This window comes from Meleagris gallopavo, chromosome 6 (assembly GCF_905368555.1).
Source record: "Meleagris gallopavo chromosome 6, MGAL_WU_HG_1.1, whole genome shotgun sequence".
NCBI lineage: Eukaryota > Metazoa > Chordata > Aves > Galliformes > Phasianidae > Meleagris > Meleagris gallopavo.
In genome coordinates this window covers 43,864,251-43,881,074 of record NC_139409.1, presented here as the reverse complement: position 1 = coordinate 43,881,074, position 16,824 = coordinate 43,864,251, and the positions used below count along the sequence as shown (strand labels likewise).

General features: G+C 40.5%; 1 protein-coding gene across 1 annotated transcript in view; it reads left to right on the top strand.

Moving 5' to 3' along the window:
* Positions 1-16,824, top strand: part of SUSD5 (sushi domain containing 5) — a 44,646-nt gene that overhangs the window by 21,711 nt on the left and 6,111 nt on the right. The window contains exon 4 of the mRNA XM_031553975.2: positions 7,691-7,879. Within this exon, the coding sequence (XP_031409835.2) occupies positions 7,691-7,879 (189 nt within the window). The remainder of the gene's footprint in view (positions 1-7,690; positions 7,880-16,824) is intronic.

Here is a 16,824-nt window from a genome sequence, read left to right as displayed (position 1 = left end):
AGGATATATCTGGCATCAACATATCTGATATACCCGAAGCATCTCCCACACTCAGCACTGTAACTAAATGTAATTTGGAAATCTGGCTTCCAGCCACAAAACACTGTGTTGTTGCCTATCTGTCCATATACAGTACTTGTGTGCAAATATCTTCATTGCCTCCATTTTCTTTTTGTTTGTTAGTTATTTTGTTAACAATTGCAGTCTGGCCCATGGATGATTCTGAAAGCCAAATTATTTCCAGTTTAAGCTGTTGTTTAAAATTTGGGATTGAGATGCTGGAATGCACAAGGGAAAATTGTGTCCAAAGGCAAAACATAAATTGTTACTGCTAGACAGAATTGTGTAAAGAAATTTGGAAACCCCTGAAACAGATTATTGGTGTCTGCAGTGAAGTTTTGCATTTCTTTTCAAGGAAAGCAAGGGCAAGCAGATGGCCTTTACTGAGAAATGCTAAGCTCATGACACAGTGGGGGCATTTAAACTAAGAGTGTCAGCAGAGAGAGTGAAGATACGATTGAAGTGAAATGTGGCAGAGGTAGATTTACACCTTGTCGTTCAAGCACTGCAGTTTGACTGGCCATCCTCTCAGATAACCACCGTGCTATGAGCTTCAGGCTCCGTGCTGCTATAAGCAGTGCCAGCTTTGTCACCCAGTTGTTAATGCTGTCACACAAGCACCTTTGTGCTTTCTGCCATGTGGCTTCTCACATATAAGAGCAGCTCCCTGTAAACATCTGCAGAACTATCTCATTGTCTTCCTTCAAATCTCTCTTTTGTCAGTATCCACCCAAAGAGAAAATACTTGCAAAGGGTCAGGCAGCTGTGGCAGGCTGAAGTCATTGCTGTGAGCACCACTGTCCCATTGTATCCTGTGCTCCCCTATCCTTCTCCACCTCCTGCTTCTGCCCTTACGCGTGGGGAAGGAACTGTGCTTGCATTTTGTGTTTGTTTACTGCTAGCAGTAAAGGGGAGGTGGTGAAAATAAGAGTGGAATCTGATTGTGTTTGTTGGAAAGAAGTCCCACTTAATACCCAGACACTGCACAGCTAAAACTCGGGGGAAGAATCAGATCATTTGCTAAAAAGAGACTTGTTCGCAAGTATTTTGTTCAAGGCAGGGAGTTTCCTGGTGACAGAATGGGATGATTGTGCCAACATGCTCATCAAATATTACTTAAATACAGAAATGTTTCCAGATGACAGTAAGGCTCCCTCTTCTTTGACTATACCCACACACACAAAAATCAGTATGCAGAGCTGATGTTTGAGAAAAAGTCATAAGTGAAGCTGTGTGTTTGGAAGACCTAATTTATAGCTGATATGAGAAGATCAATGTCCAGAAAGAAAATAGCCATCACTCACAGGTGTAATGCATACTAACATACAAGACATGAAGTAGTTGAATGACAAAAGAACATCATACACCCGAGGATGCCATTTTCAGTTTTAGGAAATAATTGTCCAATAAGAAATAGCAATAGCAAACCTCCCATCACAGCCACAGCCATGGGCACTACCTGGTTCACCCACCTGCACGCAGCTCTGATAGCCAGAAAGCATTGCCTGTGGGAAAGGTTAAGAGCTGACACTACTTTGTGCAAATGCCAATAGAAAAGATGCCTGGATTTGCATCTTTGAAACTCATCTTACCAAACTGAGCAGAAACTCAACAGCTCTCCCTCTTTGTCCAAGCTGACTAAAGTCAGCTGAAGGCTCAGACAGAGGGGCTGGTTGAGGGCAGGTGGAGGGAACAGTCAGATCAGCCTTCCCGTCAGAAGTGATACTGATCATGATTCTTAACAGCCCTATTTTCTGACCTTAGAGCTATGCAAAGGGCATCTCAAACCGCCATGAAACTTTTAGCACAAATCACTGCAAAATTGCCTTCTTAGGCCTTGTTTTACAATGAATCTTTAGTCAGTTATCATTTAGTCCATGATTGAGTTCAGCTGACTTGCCAAAGCATATACCTCAGTATGCCCCAACAGTTGGGGCAGTGGTGATCTGCTTATGCGATCAGGCTTTTGCACGTAAAAATTTGAAGAGACAAATACAACTTTTTAATGCTTTTGGAACAAATCTGGTTGTGTACACAATAAATAATCACAGCAGCCTTTGATACTAGGAGTTATGTTTTGCAGGGAAGAATGTAGCTGTTGTGTTTTATGAATGCTGTGAGTATAGTTGTAGTTTTCATAATACAGAGAAATTGTCTGTCTCCTCAGTTCCTCAGGAACAAGTGTTTTGTGCAGCCATTAGTTAGGAAGACAGTTCTATACTCGTTTGCAATCTCTGAGATCAGCAACTTTTTCTCTCAACTCCAAGTGCCAAAAATTACCTAAAAACGTGGTAGACTGCCTCTTCTAAAAATGAAGTCTGAACATGCAAGTCAAATCTGGCCCACATGCATTTGTTCTCAATCAAAACTGACAAGCAAACATCTGTAAGTATAAAAGAAAGAAAACAAGAACAACAGAAAAACACTAGACTGAATTTTTTACTAGCACTTTTTTTTTTTTTCAGGAAAGCATATCATTCAATTTTAATTGTATATAATCATCTTGATGATCTTTCTTGCTTTTTTTTTTTTTTTTAATGCAACAAAGGAATGATTTCTTTGTTCATCCTTTCCAAGTTTTACTGGTTCTTTCTTTCGGTGACAACTGGTATTTATAGGGAACAAGTAAGTCCTCTGTTCTGTAAGGCTTTGATTTTCTGCCATCATAGAAAAAAGTAAACAGGCTGCAAATTGTAGTAGCTTACAGCATAAATGGAAATCAAACTTTGTTAAACAGGACTGCTGCTCCAGATACCCATCAGAAGTTGATGGCTGATGTACATATTACAGCTTGCCTTTTTCAGCAGTATGAATTAAAAAAAAGAAACATGCAATCAAACTATTTGGTTTATATTTAAGGCATTTCTTCTAATTTATCATGCTTTCCTATGGATATGAGTTTTTTTATTTTTACTTTATTGCTACAGCTTTCCTTTCCAGAGCTTTGCATATAGCTGACAGTGAATTTCCAGCTACCTGGTGATGTCCTTAAAAGCAATAAATGAAGTTAGTCTTTACTAGCCCTATCTGACGAAAGAGATATTGACATCCTAACATCAGTAGCTTACAAGCGGCACTCACATCTGCTGTGTTTGATTTTTGTCCTTTATTTGCACTCAGTATTTTTATACAAGATGAAAAATTCCATAGACTTCAGTGTCTCTGCAATCAAGAAGAAAAACAAACATCCACACTCATCTTTCACAGCGCTGAGCTCTAAGAGTCATGTTTTCCAATTTCTTAATGACAAGATGACATCCTATGAATTCCAGTGGTCTCTTTAGAAAAACTGCTGAATTGGATGGTTGTGAAAGGGAATATTTTATATCAAAGAGGATGTTTTGTGTCAGCTTTCAGAGCATGGTACGCTGGTAAAGTAGCCATTGTAGATAATTAGATTTCAGTAGATCTGCAGCTCTGCCAGGTGGTGTGGAAGCAGAAGTCTGCATCTATTTTGAGTTGTTTTTTTTTTTCCTTTTACTAATTGGCTGTCCTTTCTCTAGACAGTATTATATCAAAGCGTCACTAAAAATCTTTACAAACTGATGAGTTACTTGTAGTTTAAATTGAGAAAATGTTTCTGGACTAGTGAGGAGGGATGTTATTTCCTTAAAGTGTCTCATGTTGACTGCCAGAAATCATCTGTCACAAGCTCCTTCTCACACATGTTTTGACATTAAAGTTCCTCTTCAGAAGGCCATAATTCCCTAAGGTCAATCAAGACAGAATCTGCTAAATCAGTTAATGAGAAGTGAATTAAATCCCTTGTAAAAAAAAAAATAGCGGCTTAGTCTCTTGAGATGTTCATCGCCAGAATCATCACTAGCCCTGGTGAACATATCTGTGCTGAACACTTACATCCTTGCTGTGCTGCTAATTCCTGTTCAGTTGTTAGATGTTGCCTCTGTCCTGAATTCCAGTCATGTATATTGACTGTGGTGAGGATTGTCACTCCTGGAGACAGTTTTTTACTGCTGGCATGAGGTTCTTCCATATACTTGCACATTTCCGTGTATCTGTGCTATATTTTCTTGCTGCATAACATAATCTATCCTTGCTTACTAGAGCTAAGTTATTCATGTATGCAGTTCTGTTAGGTGTTTGACCTCACTGTCAATATGTGGGTCAGATTTGCATCATGTCTTCTTCATAAAAAGGCATCCAGATGATCACCCACCAAGTCTTCTGCTCACAGCTGGCATTAGGACATCAGACCTCTCTGAGGTAAACTGAGTGAGGACCATGAAACCTGAGAATGGACTCAGGATTTCCAGGTTTGAACATGTAATCTTGCACAAGTGGGGAGAGAATGAGGTCTTCTACATCTGGCAAGAGTGTTGAGGGGATATAATAGGGCACATCAGGCTTTTTGTAATTGGAAACGTGCCCTGGGCTCATCTTTTAGCAAGAACCAACGTAGTCAGTGGTTACTGAGAGGACAGAGGAGACAAAAAGCAATGCTTTGGATGGAGAGCGCTCCCACAGCACGAGAGGAGCAGTCCTCATCTACTGCAGTCAGTACTCCAGGCAAGCTCTGTAGACACCCTAACACAGAGCACTGCTGTTCCTCCAAATGACAAGCTGCTGCCAGCCTGCTCTCTATCATGCTTTGTGGCCTTGATCTGCTTCCTCTCTCCCAGCCTAAACGCCAACACTGAGCACAGGCTGTTCTTCCAAACAAATCCGTGATTTGCCACCTCCTGGCACTCAGGCTGCAAACAAAAACCTGAAGCACCAGATGTGGCTCAGTCTGATGGGCTGCTAGGCCAGTATCACTCCTGTTCTTGTACCAGAACAAGCAGGTTTGATGAAGAGCTGAGAAGGAATTGTCATAGCAACTGAGACTGCAGAAGGGTGAAGATCTGTAATATGCAGCTCTGAAAATTTCCATACTTCTTACACGAGAGGATCACAGCCACGTGAATGTAGGAACTGGTGTATATCTGCAGGATATTGGCTGCCTCTTAGTCCTGTCTGCACTGTCACACAGTATGCTCTGCAGCAAAGACACTACCTTCCGACATCTCATATGAGACATTCAAAAGTTCCACACACAATTTCATCCAGGGATATCATGAACTTCTCTTTTTCTTTCCATTTACACATCAGCCTGGTTTCTCTTTCAGGATCTCATTATTCTCTGTAAATCACATCTACTGCTGGATTTTACAATAACGCTCCCTTCAGCTTGCTTTCTTTCCTGGAAGATTATAACGTGCTTTTTAAGTGCATTTGACATAACGTAAATGTATTTAGTCAGTGTGTTATTTTTCTGTTTCCTTTGGCCAAATAACTGACAAGCAAGGCTTTGCAGATAAGAATACTCTCTGACGTGTATTTGTCCCTTACAGCCTTGGGACCAATACTTCCCTCAGAGCAGATACACAGTTCCCATTTGTACAGATGAAAGTGACTGCATAAATAAAGTACATGAAATGCAGGGGTCTGTAGCCTTCCTATGAGGCAATAAAATATTTTTTACTCCTTTCATCCACATCAATCTCCATTCATCCTACTGGCTCACAGGAAGCGCATTAGCTGCTAACTACTCCTCACTTCCTCAGATGCCAAACCTCCAGAAGACTGTGCATAAACTGAGCTTTGTGTAGCCTCAAGAGCTTGTTTTTTCTGTCCGTGTGTGTGTGCATAACTCCCACTAACTTCTGAAGGTGTTAGACAGTATATGTATGTGTACGGTACGGAGAATAGACTTCAAAGCTCTGACTTCAGTAGTGTGTCCCTTAAATTAGTGGCAGATGTTGTCCAGAATACCCAGTGGAGATGTGGTTAGCCATCAATTTCTAAGACCCTGATTGAAAAGAACTTCCACAGAGCGTGGATATTTATCACTGCATTATGAGGTAAATAACGGTTAACGTAAACACATCATATTTCTACATAAGCATTTATTTACATGAAGCATGTAGGTGGTGGGGACTCCGGAACTCAGTGGGGATCCTGCAGGATGCCCACAGTGCTGGTGAGGCTTGCTCTCTGGCAAGACAGTCTGAGCTTTTGCAGAAACTGGATTGAAAAAAGAGTGTTTTCTTTTCAGTCAAAACTGTTGCTCGTTCAAAACTGTGAATATGAAGTGGTATCAATGGAAATGTTGTTCATTTGTTGTTGTTAGAAGGACAACTATGCAATGTCCCAAAAGCAGGCTTCAGTAAAGTAGCAGAGGTGTTCTCTGAAAACATTTCCCTTTTTAAGGAGCATAGTCTTGGAGGTCATGTTTTCACCTTCCAAACAAAAGTCTTTTCATGGAACATAACCTTTTCATAGCCAACTAAATAGTTAGCTTTTTGTATCCAAGCAAACAGGGTACAGGAGAGATCAATACTAGGACACTGACCTAACCCTAGGTTTCCCATATCCTGTATAATTATCAGGATTCCTGAGCTTTTGCTACTAGTCTTTATTTTTGTTGCTCTGTATCAGGACAAAAGCAGATTTTTGAATCTTCAATTATTTTGGCAAATGGAGTACTTGGGGTTTTTTCTTCTACTGTCAATAAGTGTTCTAGAATCAATGGAAAAAGTCCCAGATTTGTAAAATACTATAAAAATTTATTTTTACCAACACTGCAGACTTTGTCTATTCGTAAGACCACGTTTTTTGCACTGGAGGGTTGTTGTTGTTTGCTTTTTTTTTTTTTTTTTTTGTAAGCAGGAGATGTGTATTGCAAAAGAGATGGTAAAAAGTCTGGGAAAAAAGGGGTCATGGCAAAGACTTTTGAGTGAAGAGAAACTGCAGTGCCTATCAGTTCTCTGGAAGACCTCAGCTCACGCTATTAACAATAGCTGAGACAGTTCAAACCTAGAAAGAGAATTAAAATTTGGTCTATGCTGGTGTTGACAGTGGTCTGTTTACTCCCTACATGTGCTTCTAATACATAGAACAAAAAGCTGAAAACCATTTTTATACTGCTTGCCATAATTTTTACTTCCCGTTTTTTGGTGCTGTTGGCAGAAATATTATTAAATAATATCAGATTTTATAGGTGATAAATTTAGCTCACTGAGAGCAAAGCTAAGTTATCCCTGGTTTTTGTTAAGTTGAAGAGCACAAGTAACCATTTATTACAAGTTATTCTCTTACAGGGAAATTGAGTATCTGAGGACAAACTTTTGATTTGGAGCGTGTCTAGAAGATTTGTCCTTCTGGGCATTTCCTTCCTATGACAGGGACTCGGTCACTTCTCCATCTAATGGATATTAAAGTGCCAGTCTTGAACAATTGCAGAAGTTATTCTGCAGTTCAGAAAAATTACCGTGTCCAGGCATTTGCTTTCCAGTCCCAGCCTACCCAAGCCTCTGCAGAAGCAGACAGTGAAGCCTGACCATCTGGGCTGACTGATAGGAAGCAAAGCCCCTCTAGATGTGTCGGTGTTGCACACCAGTAACATCTGTCACAGTTACTGCATCACAGTCATAGCCCAGTATATACCATCCCAATTGTAATTTCAATTTACGATTGAAAACAGTAATGAAGGAGTGTAAGAGTGTGAATCAGATGAGATTTATTGGGTTTTGTAGGTTTGTCCTCAGGTTGCTATTTTAGCCACATTCTCAGCACTGGATTTAAAGACCACTGAGAGATCTCTACAACCTTGATTCTTTTCTCCTTGCAGACAAGCCATGTGGAGACCCTCCATCCTTCCCTCACACCATCCTGCATGGCCACACCGGCTTTGAAATGGGGGATGAGCTGCTGTACATTTGTGCCCAGGGGTACATCATGGGCAACAAGGAGACGGCGTTCACACTGCTCTGCGACAGCTGTGGGGAGTGGTATGGGCAGGTGCAAGCCTGTGTCAAAGGTAAGCCTGGCAAGAGGGACATTTTTATCCTTGCTGTATCTGCTGAACCCATGTCAGGGATTCACTAAGTCTTATCTTAGGGCCTTCCACACCATCTTCCTTATATTTCCCACAATAGCCTTTTTCTTTACTATTGAATGTTGTTTTCAATTACTAGAAAGAAGTCTTTGGGAAGAAACTTCATCCACGTATTTAATAGCAGAATCAGACCCTTTCTGGAATTCTGTATGATTTTGATCTTCTTTATGATCTTGTGTGCATTCGTTCTGATCCTGGATGAAGTTTGTAATTTTTCAATGTACTTGCTTTGTTTACTCAAGGAAAGGGATTACTGCTAATGTTACAACAAATATCAGAGGTATTTCTTTCGGTGTAGTTTGAGAGGAGTCATGCCCAGTCAGTGTCAGTCAGCCAAAGACATTGTTTACCAGATGGAATACACAATGCAGGTTTTGTATGTCTTTTGGTATGTTTATTTTCATATGAAGCCAAAGAGGTGCTACAGACCAGGCTATTGAAATCAAAATTCGGTATTTGTTCTTGCTTTTGGGAACCAAAGCAAGCACAGAGAAAAACTGCTATCTTTCTGTAGGAAGACACTAATCATGGCCTGCACGCAAATAACACATTTCCTTACCATAGACATGCTGAGGTAGTCTGTGGCTTTATCAGCTGGTCACCAGCCTTATATCTTCTTACAGTGATACATGCTGAGGTCCCAAAGAAAAGATCTTCCTTCCAGAAATGAGAAAATGCCTTATGAGGATGGCGTCAATACTTTTCAAGAGTGTGGCAGACCTGTACTCAATATTTTCCCACTTTGTACTTGCAGCTCATGCCATAAAATGGCTACCAGCATCCAAGCCCCCAGCTCAGGCTGTTTGGGCTTCTTAACCATGGTGAAGGTGCCAGAGTGTCTGCAGCTCCAGCTGTGGGATGTGCTGACAAGGAAACTTACTCCGTCTGCAAAAGCATCTGTTAACGTTTTTAAAATTCCTGATAGTGTATGGGTTGGGTTTTATAACATTTTAATTTTGTGCCTTCTCATTGCTAGGTTGAATTGACCTGTCTGTCCTTCAGGTGTTCTTGGCTTTCATTTGGGATGCAAATGGACAGTATGGTGGTTGTCCATCTTTTAAACTCCACACTTTGTCCACTGGCTAATGGGAAGCCAGTCTTTAACTAGTCCTTCCCTAGTTGTTGTTGTAGCACTCTTGAACTTCCAGACTTACATATATGATAAATAGCATTTCATTTTAGTAAGTTAGGAAAATTAAAGATGTATTAAGTTAAAAGAAATGGCCAGGCCACAGAAGAACACTGTGACAGAATGGCAGTAACCCACAGAAACACAATTTGAGTTAGATTTGGGCAGCAAGATGAAAAGGTTAAAAAAAGGAAAGTTTTAACTTTAGTTTGCCTTATTAAAAAGTACACAATTTTTATGATAAACCATGCTTTCAGGATATTTCTCTGCAAGCAGATCAGTGGCTACCCAGATATTTACTCCCTTAAAAGCAATGAAAATGGATTATATTATCAAATAGCTTGACTCAAAGAATAGGACTTTTATAAAAACAAATCAGAAAAGAAAACCACAATAGAAAAAGGCTCTAGAAATTATAATACTGGCCGTTCAGAAATGTTCAAAAACAACTATCTTTATTCACAGGTCACTCTGAAAATAATGTCTCCTATTTATTTCCATGGAAACTACAACAGATACAAAGAGCACAATAACATCATTTGATAGAACAAATTCTCAGCTACACTATTTCTCAATGTAGTCACCACCATTAGGTATGCATTTTCATCAGCAATAAACAAGGGCCTGCATGCCACACTCTCAAAAATCTGCACCAGTGGAGGTGACCCACTATTTCACAGCTGCTATGATGGTGATGATGATATTGCTAGGAGAATGTTACCCATGAAGTCAATCATTCATTGGCCCAAATAGATGGAAGTCAGAAGGCACCAAATCCAGACTATGCAGTGGGCATGGTAGGACAGTCCAGCCAGGACTGGCAGTGTGCTTCACCATCTTCAAACTCACATGGGGCCTGGCATTATTGTGTTGCAAGAGGAAGGTTGTCTTCTTCTTTGGCTCAGTTCTGAAAGTTCAAGCCTTCAGCTTAGTCAGCATCACGATGCAGTGGTCAGAGCAGATAGTTTGTCTGGGTTCCAGGAAATCCAGAAGGATCACACCTTTCCTATTCCAAAAAACAGTGCACATCACTTTATTCCCTAAGGGCTGTCTTGAACTTTTTCTTTGATGGGGAATTCACTTGGAATTCCATGGACTACCATTTTGACTTTGGGTTGTGTAGTGACACAATATCTCATCACCACTAATGATGTGATCCAGAGAACTATCGCTTTCAGCCTCATTTTGGTTCAGTAGATCTCAACAACCTTGCATACAGTGTTCTTTCTGCTCCTGGGTGAGCACTTGTAAACTGGTAAACTTTGTGATATTCCAATGTTGTAACTGTAGTTTCCAACAGATTGAAACTGATATTCAGCTCTGTAAACAGTTTCCTGTTCATAATCTGCTGGTTTATTGGATGAGCTGATCAAGGTGCTCCTCACTTGGAGGTGTGACAGCTGTGCATGGCCATCCAGAATATGTCTTGTCTTTCCTGCCACTCCTGAAAGGCATGACCCACTGCCTCACTGTTCTCACATCCACTGTTTGGTCTCTGTAAATGTTCAGCAAGTGTCAATGAATGTCACTGGGCACCATTTTTTTCCACATGGAAAAATTCTTTTCTCCAGATGTCAGACACCATTTTGTTAGACTTCCCTTCTGCTACTATGTGATGAATGGCAACAAAATGTAATGGGATATTGGTGGGAAGGTTCTACCTCTCCTGCTATCCCACCAACAACTGCCTCTGATGTAATGGACCAACACAGTGAAGTAGGAGGCATTAATTTTGGAGCAGTTCTTGTACATTACTTAGGTTCTGCAACAAACTTTGAAGTTTCCCTTTGTTTAATGATAAAATAAACACACATTCACATCTGGATGCAATCAAGATTTTACTTTCTCATTTGCTTTCTTGTATTATTCCATTCCATGCATAAAGTTCAGAATTGCTCCAATGTTTTAGAACGGTAGTCTGATAACCTTATAGATATTTTTATTTTTATTTTTGTAGAGAATATCATCACACCTTAAAGATTATATTTGTGGACATCATAGAGATCCTTTTTAATGAAAGAATGGGCAGCTGTTGCACAACTGAGCAAGCGGAGTGGACTGTTTCCTTGGATATTGAAGTGATCTAATAGGCTAGAGTCAGCACACCCATTTCAGTTTCTTAATGCCCGTGTTCTTGCAAGAAATTGTTTTTAGTCATGAGTATACACGACCAGGTGGAAACAATCAGGAGGAGAGCTCTCTGAGTAGCAATGAGTTGTGTCTGTGCAGCAAGGAACCAGATATTCAGACCCATCCAACTAGTGCAGAGGTACCAAAAACATTTCTGACATCTTTCTGGACTACTTCAGCTTCCAGAACTGTTACTGCTAACAGCAATTTATATGATTAAGTGAAATACTGCAGGGGATGCTGGGGAACATGGAGGTAGAGAAGGGAAGAAGGGAATCAACATCTGATAACTCAGTGGATCTGAATTTCCCACAATCTGCAACAAACCGACACTTCTTTATTCTTTCCAGTTTCATCAGATGTAGAAATAAAACTGTTTTACGCCAGAGTAAGGATGGGAAAGAATCAAGCCATTTAAGTTGTGTGTGTTTCACTGTTTTCCCTAGATAAATAGTCTATTTCCCCTGTTTTGCCTCAGCCTTTCACACAGCCGCAGGGGAGAGAAAAATATTTTTAAAAGAAATAGGAAAGTGTGGCTGTAAAATCACAAACATCAACACTGGAACTTGGGAGCAGATGTTACATCGAGAATTATGATTTTTAAAATGATTTAAATGTAGATTTCACGCTGAGGGGATGCCTTTGATTAATGTTTTTAAAACACTTTGAGGACCTGGGGTAGAAAATATGTGTTCAGTGAATTATTAATTAATTACATATTCAACCCTCCCGATCACAATTCTTTAAGAAGGGAAGCTTCACCAGAAGACTGAAGTGTGTTTTATTGATGCTGGAGTTCATTATTAAAAATAAAAAAGTAAGAATTCAGTCAAAAAGAACAAAAGGAAATTGGAATTTAATTAAAAGAGGCCTGATTTACAGTTGACGGATATTTTGGGGTCATAGCAGAGAGGAGAATAATTATTGTGTAAGTACTCCAGGAGACAGCGGACACAGCAATTTCTAAGTGCTTGGAGGCAAGCAAATAACTTCTCTATCATGAAGGCTAATAACTGGACTTAAGGGAGAATTTATGTCCCTGCTGGCAGACGGCACTGTTTTTGTTCTCACCGGCTGTCAACAGAGGAAAGATGATCGCAAAGGAACTTCAATGAACATCTAAGTGCTGTGCTTAGAGGTCGGTAAGATGATGCAGTTCCCTGATGCTGAGTGTTCTCTGGGTGAACAGCTGGAAGAGGGAGGTAGCCCCGATGCTTAGCACAGATGCAATCACAGGGCGAAAATGGCCATCAGAGTATTAAAAGAAGTCAGTCCTACTCTTAAATTTTGTGATAATGAGACAATGGGAAAGTCACCGTGCTATTCTCTGCTGTTTCATCCAGCGTATTTATGAAACACTGATAATAATTATCTGGCTTCATAAAGTGCCTTGAGATTTGCAGGTGTTATAGCTGTGTAATGTGGGCCTTGCTGGTAACTCCCACATCGTTATGCACAGCTTTCCAAGATGAATACTAAACAGTAGTCATTGTATTTTTCCTGTGTTAGTGTAAAAGCATCAGGCCTGCTTTTTGTTCCCACTTGTACAACCGGAGCAGATTCAGATCTAAGAACCTATCACCTTACCAGCAGCGGTATGGGAACTGCTGAATCACGGCCTGAACCTCTGATTGACCACCTGAGGTGAGCACTGAGTCAGCCCTGGGAGCACAGGTGAAGGCAATTCTCCTGTGCTGCTGGAAGGGGTGGAGCCTGGCTGCACCTCTCCTAGACCCATTTAGGAGCTGACTGCCAGTGGGGAAGGGTCTCTTTCTGGAGTTTCTTTCTTTGTGAGCTCAGGGTGTGGGTAAGCACTCTATCTATTTTCTTTTGGTATGATAACTGCTTAGCTAAGCTCTCTGGTATATTTCATAATATGTATATTTGTTGATTATACAAGCAGCTAAATAGTGTGTAAAGCTGCTCATAGAAGCACCTTTATGATCAGCTCTCCTCTCTGTTTTCAAACAGTCAGAATATAAATGGTCCATTCTGGCACCTGCTACGTAAATGTACAACTATTCAGTTAGCAAATCCATCAATCAAAAGGAAAAAAAATGTATTATGCATTAGTGCCCACTTATTCCAAAATATTTTGGCAGTTTGGCTATGGGTGTCATTTAGGATTAAGTGGATTCTGCATACAATAAGGTATGATCAAAATTGAGGGTAGACTGTATTACAAATGGCTTTGATGTACTTTCACACATGAGGATACAATTTTTAATCAAGATATTTCTTTTAAATTAAAAAAAAGTGGTTTTCGGTGTAGTGGTGTTTCCTGCAATTTCTCATCATGAAAAGATGCTGTGTTCTAGCTGCAAACACAGGGGTATTCAACCCAACAAAGCAACCTTAAGCAGAGAACAGAGAAATACGTGTTTTTGCTGTTTTTTTTTTTATTATTATTATTATTATTATTTCTGTAGAGAAAACATATTTGTTTCACAAAATATAACCTGAAGATTGGCATTGTGGTAAAGTCTGCAAGCAGACACTATGTGCCATGATTTGGCTGCCCTGCAGGCACTGAAACCAAACTGACTGTTCACAGAGTTATAGAATGTCTTGGTTTGGAAAGGACCTCAGAGATCATGCAGTTCCAACCCCTGTGCCATGGGCAGGGCTGCAACACTCCAGCTCAGGCTGCCCAGGGCTCCATCCAACCTGGCCTTGAGCCCCTCCGGGGATGGGGCACCACAGCTTCTCTGGACAGCTGTGCCAGGGCCTCACTGCCCTCCCACTGAAAATTTTCCCCTCGCATCTAATCTGAATCTCCCTTCCTTTAGTTTAAAACCAACCCCCCCTTGACCTATCGCTATCTACCCTTGTAAAAAGTTTTCCATCCCATTTCTAATCTTCCTTTAAATACTGGAAGGTTACAAGCCCGATTTCCTCAGCCTGTCTTTGTAAGAGAGATGCTCCAGCCCTCTGATCATCTTCCTGATCCTCCTCTGAACCCACTCCAGCAGCTTCATGTCTTTACTGTGCTGGATGCCCAAACCTGGACACAGGACTCCAGGTGGGGCCTCACAAGGGCAGAGTGGAGGGGGACAATGCCCTCCCTCTGCCTCCTGGTCACCTTTCTTCTGATGCAGCCCAGGATACAGTTGGCCTTCTGGGCTGTGAGAGCACACTGCTGGCAGTTGCTAAATTGCATCTTTCTCCCCCTTTCCCAAAAGTGAACTACTTGTTCAATATCAACAGTGTTAATGCAGACATTTCGAGGAGAGTCTGGGCTGCATTGCACGAGGTTGGATAGGCATCCTTCAAAGTCTGCTTCCAAAAAGCAAAGGCAGATTGGAAAACCGGGAGATCATGCTGATCTCTTGAGGTCCCTTCCAACCCTTGCAATTCTGTGATCTCTGCCCTAAAATTGGATAGGAAGAACACAGTTCATTTATCCTTTTTCCTCGACAGCTTTGTTTGAGCTTTGTTTGTTGTTTTTTTTTTTTTTCCACCTATAAGCTTGAGACAGTAGAGGTCCTATCTTCTGCGTATCTGAGGAGCCTCTGCAGTATCAATTCTTTGGTGCTCTCCTTGCACACTCAGTGCTGGTCTAGATTTTCCACACGGAGGACGTGCTCCTGATTTCAGCACAGCAAAGGTTCAGGTGACTTTGAACACTGTTGGAAGCTTCATCTACAGTCCCCAGATTTTTTTTGCCTGCTCTTGTTACTTTAAATGTTTTTAAAGTTGATGTTTTCTGAATTTTCAAGAGAAGTATTGTTTCACATTCATGTGGTGCATGAGCATGACTAGCTGCTTTTTTTTTTTTTTTTTTTTCAGTGAGAAGGGTAAAAACACGTATGGTGGCTTTTCTTTTTTTTTTTTCTGAATGCTTTATTTATTTATTTGTTTTAAGTGAGAAGGGACAGCTGTGACAGGCAAGTAAAATAAGCAAAAAATACACCCAAGGCCTGTCAAAATGATCGTTACGACAAACTTTGGTTTTCTTTTCGGGTCTGCCACTTAGTGCTTGTGTTAGATTAATGCAAAGTATCGATCTGACAAGAAACAATTCTGCCAAACTAAATTAGTTTAAAAAATATGATGAGTTATGTATTTATGCTAGCAGGTTTTCTGCCAGACTGAAAATCATCCTCGCTCTTATAGCTGCTGCAAGTGAAAAAGGCAGCATCAGTTCTGCATCTAGTGTGCTCTGGCTAATTTGACAGAAGAGTATTCATGCACCTGAGCCTGATCCAAGTCAAATGGATAATTCTTCAAGATGCCGTAGCTCACAGACCTGAAAGATCTTAGGCAAATCCATGTAAAAGCTCTTTCCTTTCCCACTCCTAAAGACAGATGCCAGCGTGTTAATATTTGCTGTAACTACTCTGAGATTCCTAGAATAAAGATGTATTTATAAGTAGAAATGTTTATGGTGATGGTCTACATAGAATCAAGTTTCAATTTCCTGTGCTCCAAAAATACTTCCTTGAAATATGCAGGGCGCTTCATGGTTGTCCAAAATAGCAACACTCAAAATAGAGCTCGGATGCCAATATGCTATCTAGAAGAAAAATTAAACTGATCCTTGCGTGTGGAAAATGAGACTCTTTGTTTTTGCCTGTCTCTGTGCTTGGTCACTGTTTTCACATTAGGATTGAAGCTGAAGGAGATGAAAGCTTTTTGAGACTGGATGCTTACCAGAAAGGACGAGCCTAAATTAAAAGGATTTTACCTTTTAATTGAGCTTCACATCTTTGGGAGTATGCCATTTCAGCATCTGTTACTGGAAAATGTTCATTTCAGCCTCAGTAATCCCTCAGACAGTGAAGCAAAACTCACTGATCCTTCAGTCTGCCAGAGGATGATGGTAGGGGCAGGATCTAACAGTGACCATATATAGACAGAGTTCTGTCTCCAGCTAATTAATTTCAGTGTTGGCTCTTCTTAAAACTAGATCTGCCTGGCCAGGAAGGTGCAAACACTTTTAAATCAGTTGCTAGCTGTCTTTAAAATGCATGTAAATAAAGGTTACAACTATTTGGATAAGAGGTGGAGCTGAATCTACTGTAGCTGGTGCTCTTCAGTTCTGAGGCTGAAATGCAGAGAACTAGAAAGCTCTAGAAAGCTGAGGAGGTGAGCAAAGAAAAGTGTAAAAGTCGTGTTTCTGGAAAATCTGTTTCTGGAAAATCATGCTCACGGCTGACTTAAAAGATTGTCATGGTAACACGAGCTCACTAAATGCTAAGTCCAAGCCCTACTTGAAGGTCTGAGACCCAGGATAAAGAATAGACTATTATTACTGTGTAAGTCGATTCAGGATCACATAACTCAAAGCTTCAGAGCAAGGGGTCTGTATTTCCTTTGATGTTAGAGAGCTCAATAGTTGCTTTCATTCTGACATCCCATAAGCTAACATTAGTTATGTTGATAATCTTTGCTGTAAACTGTACAAATAGAGGAGATTGCATATGAAAATACATTATAGCAGCTTTGCAGCTTGGGCCACAATCTGATTGTCAAAAAGAACAAGACTCCCTTATGCAGTGACAAGCAGTGCATAATGAACTCCAATCTCAGGCTCTCTTTAGACTATAATGGGCTTTTTCTTTCCTCAGCTGAGCATTAAGAAAGCACCAATTCATTTCTATACATA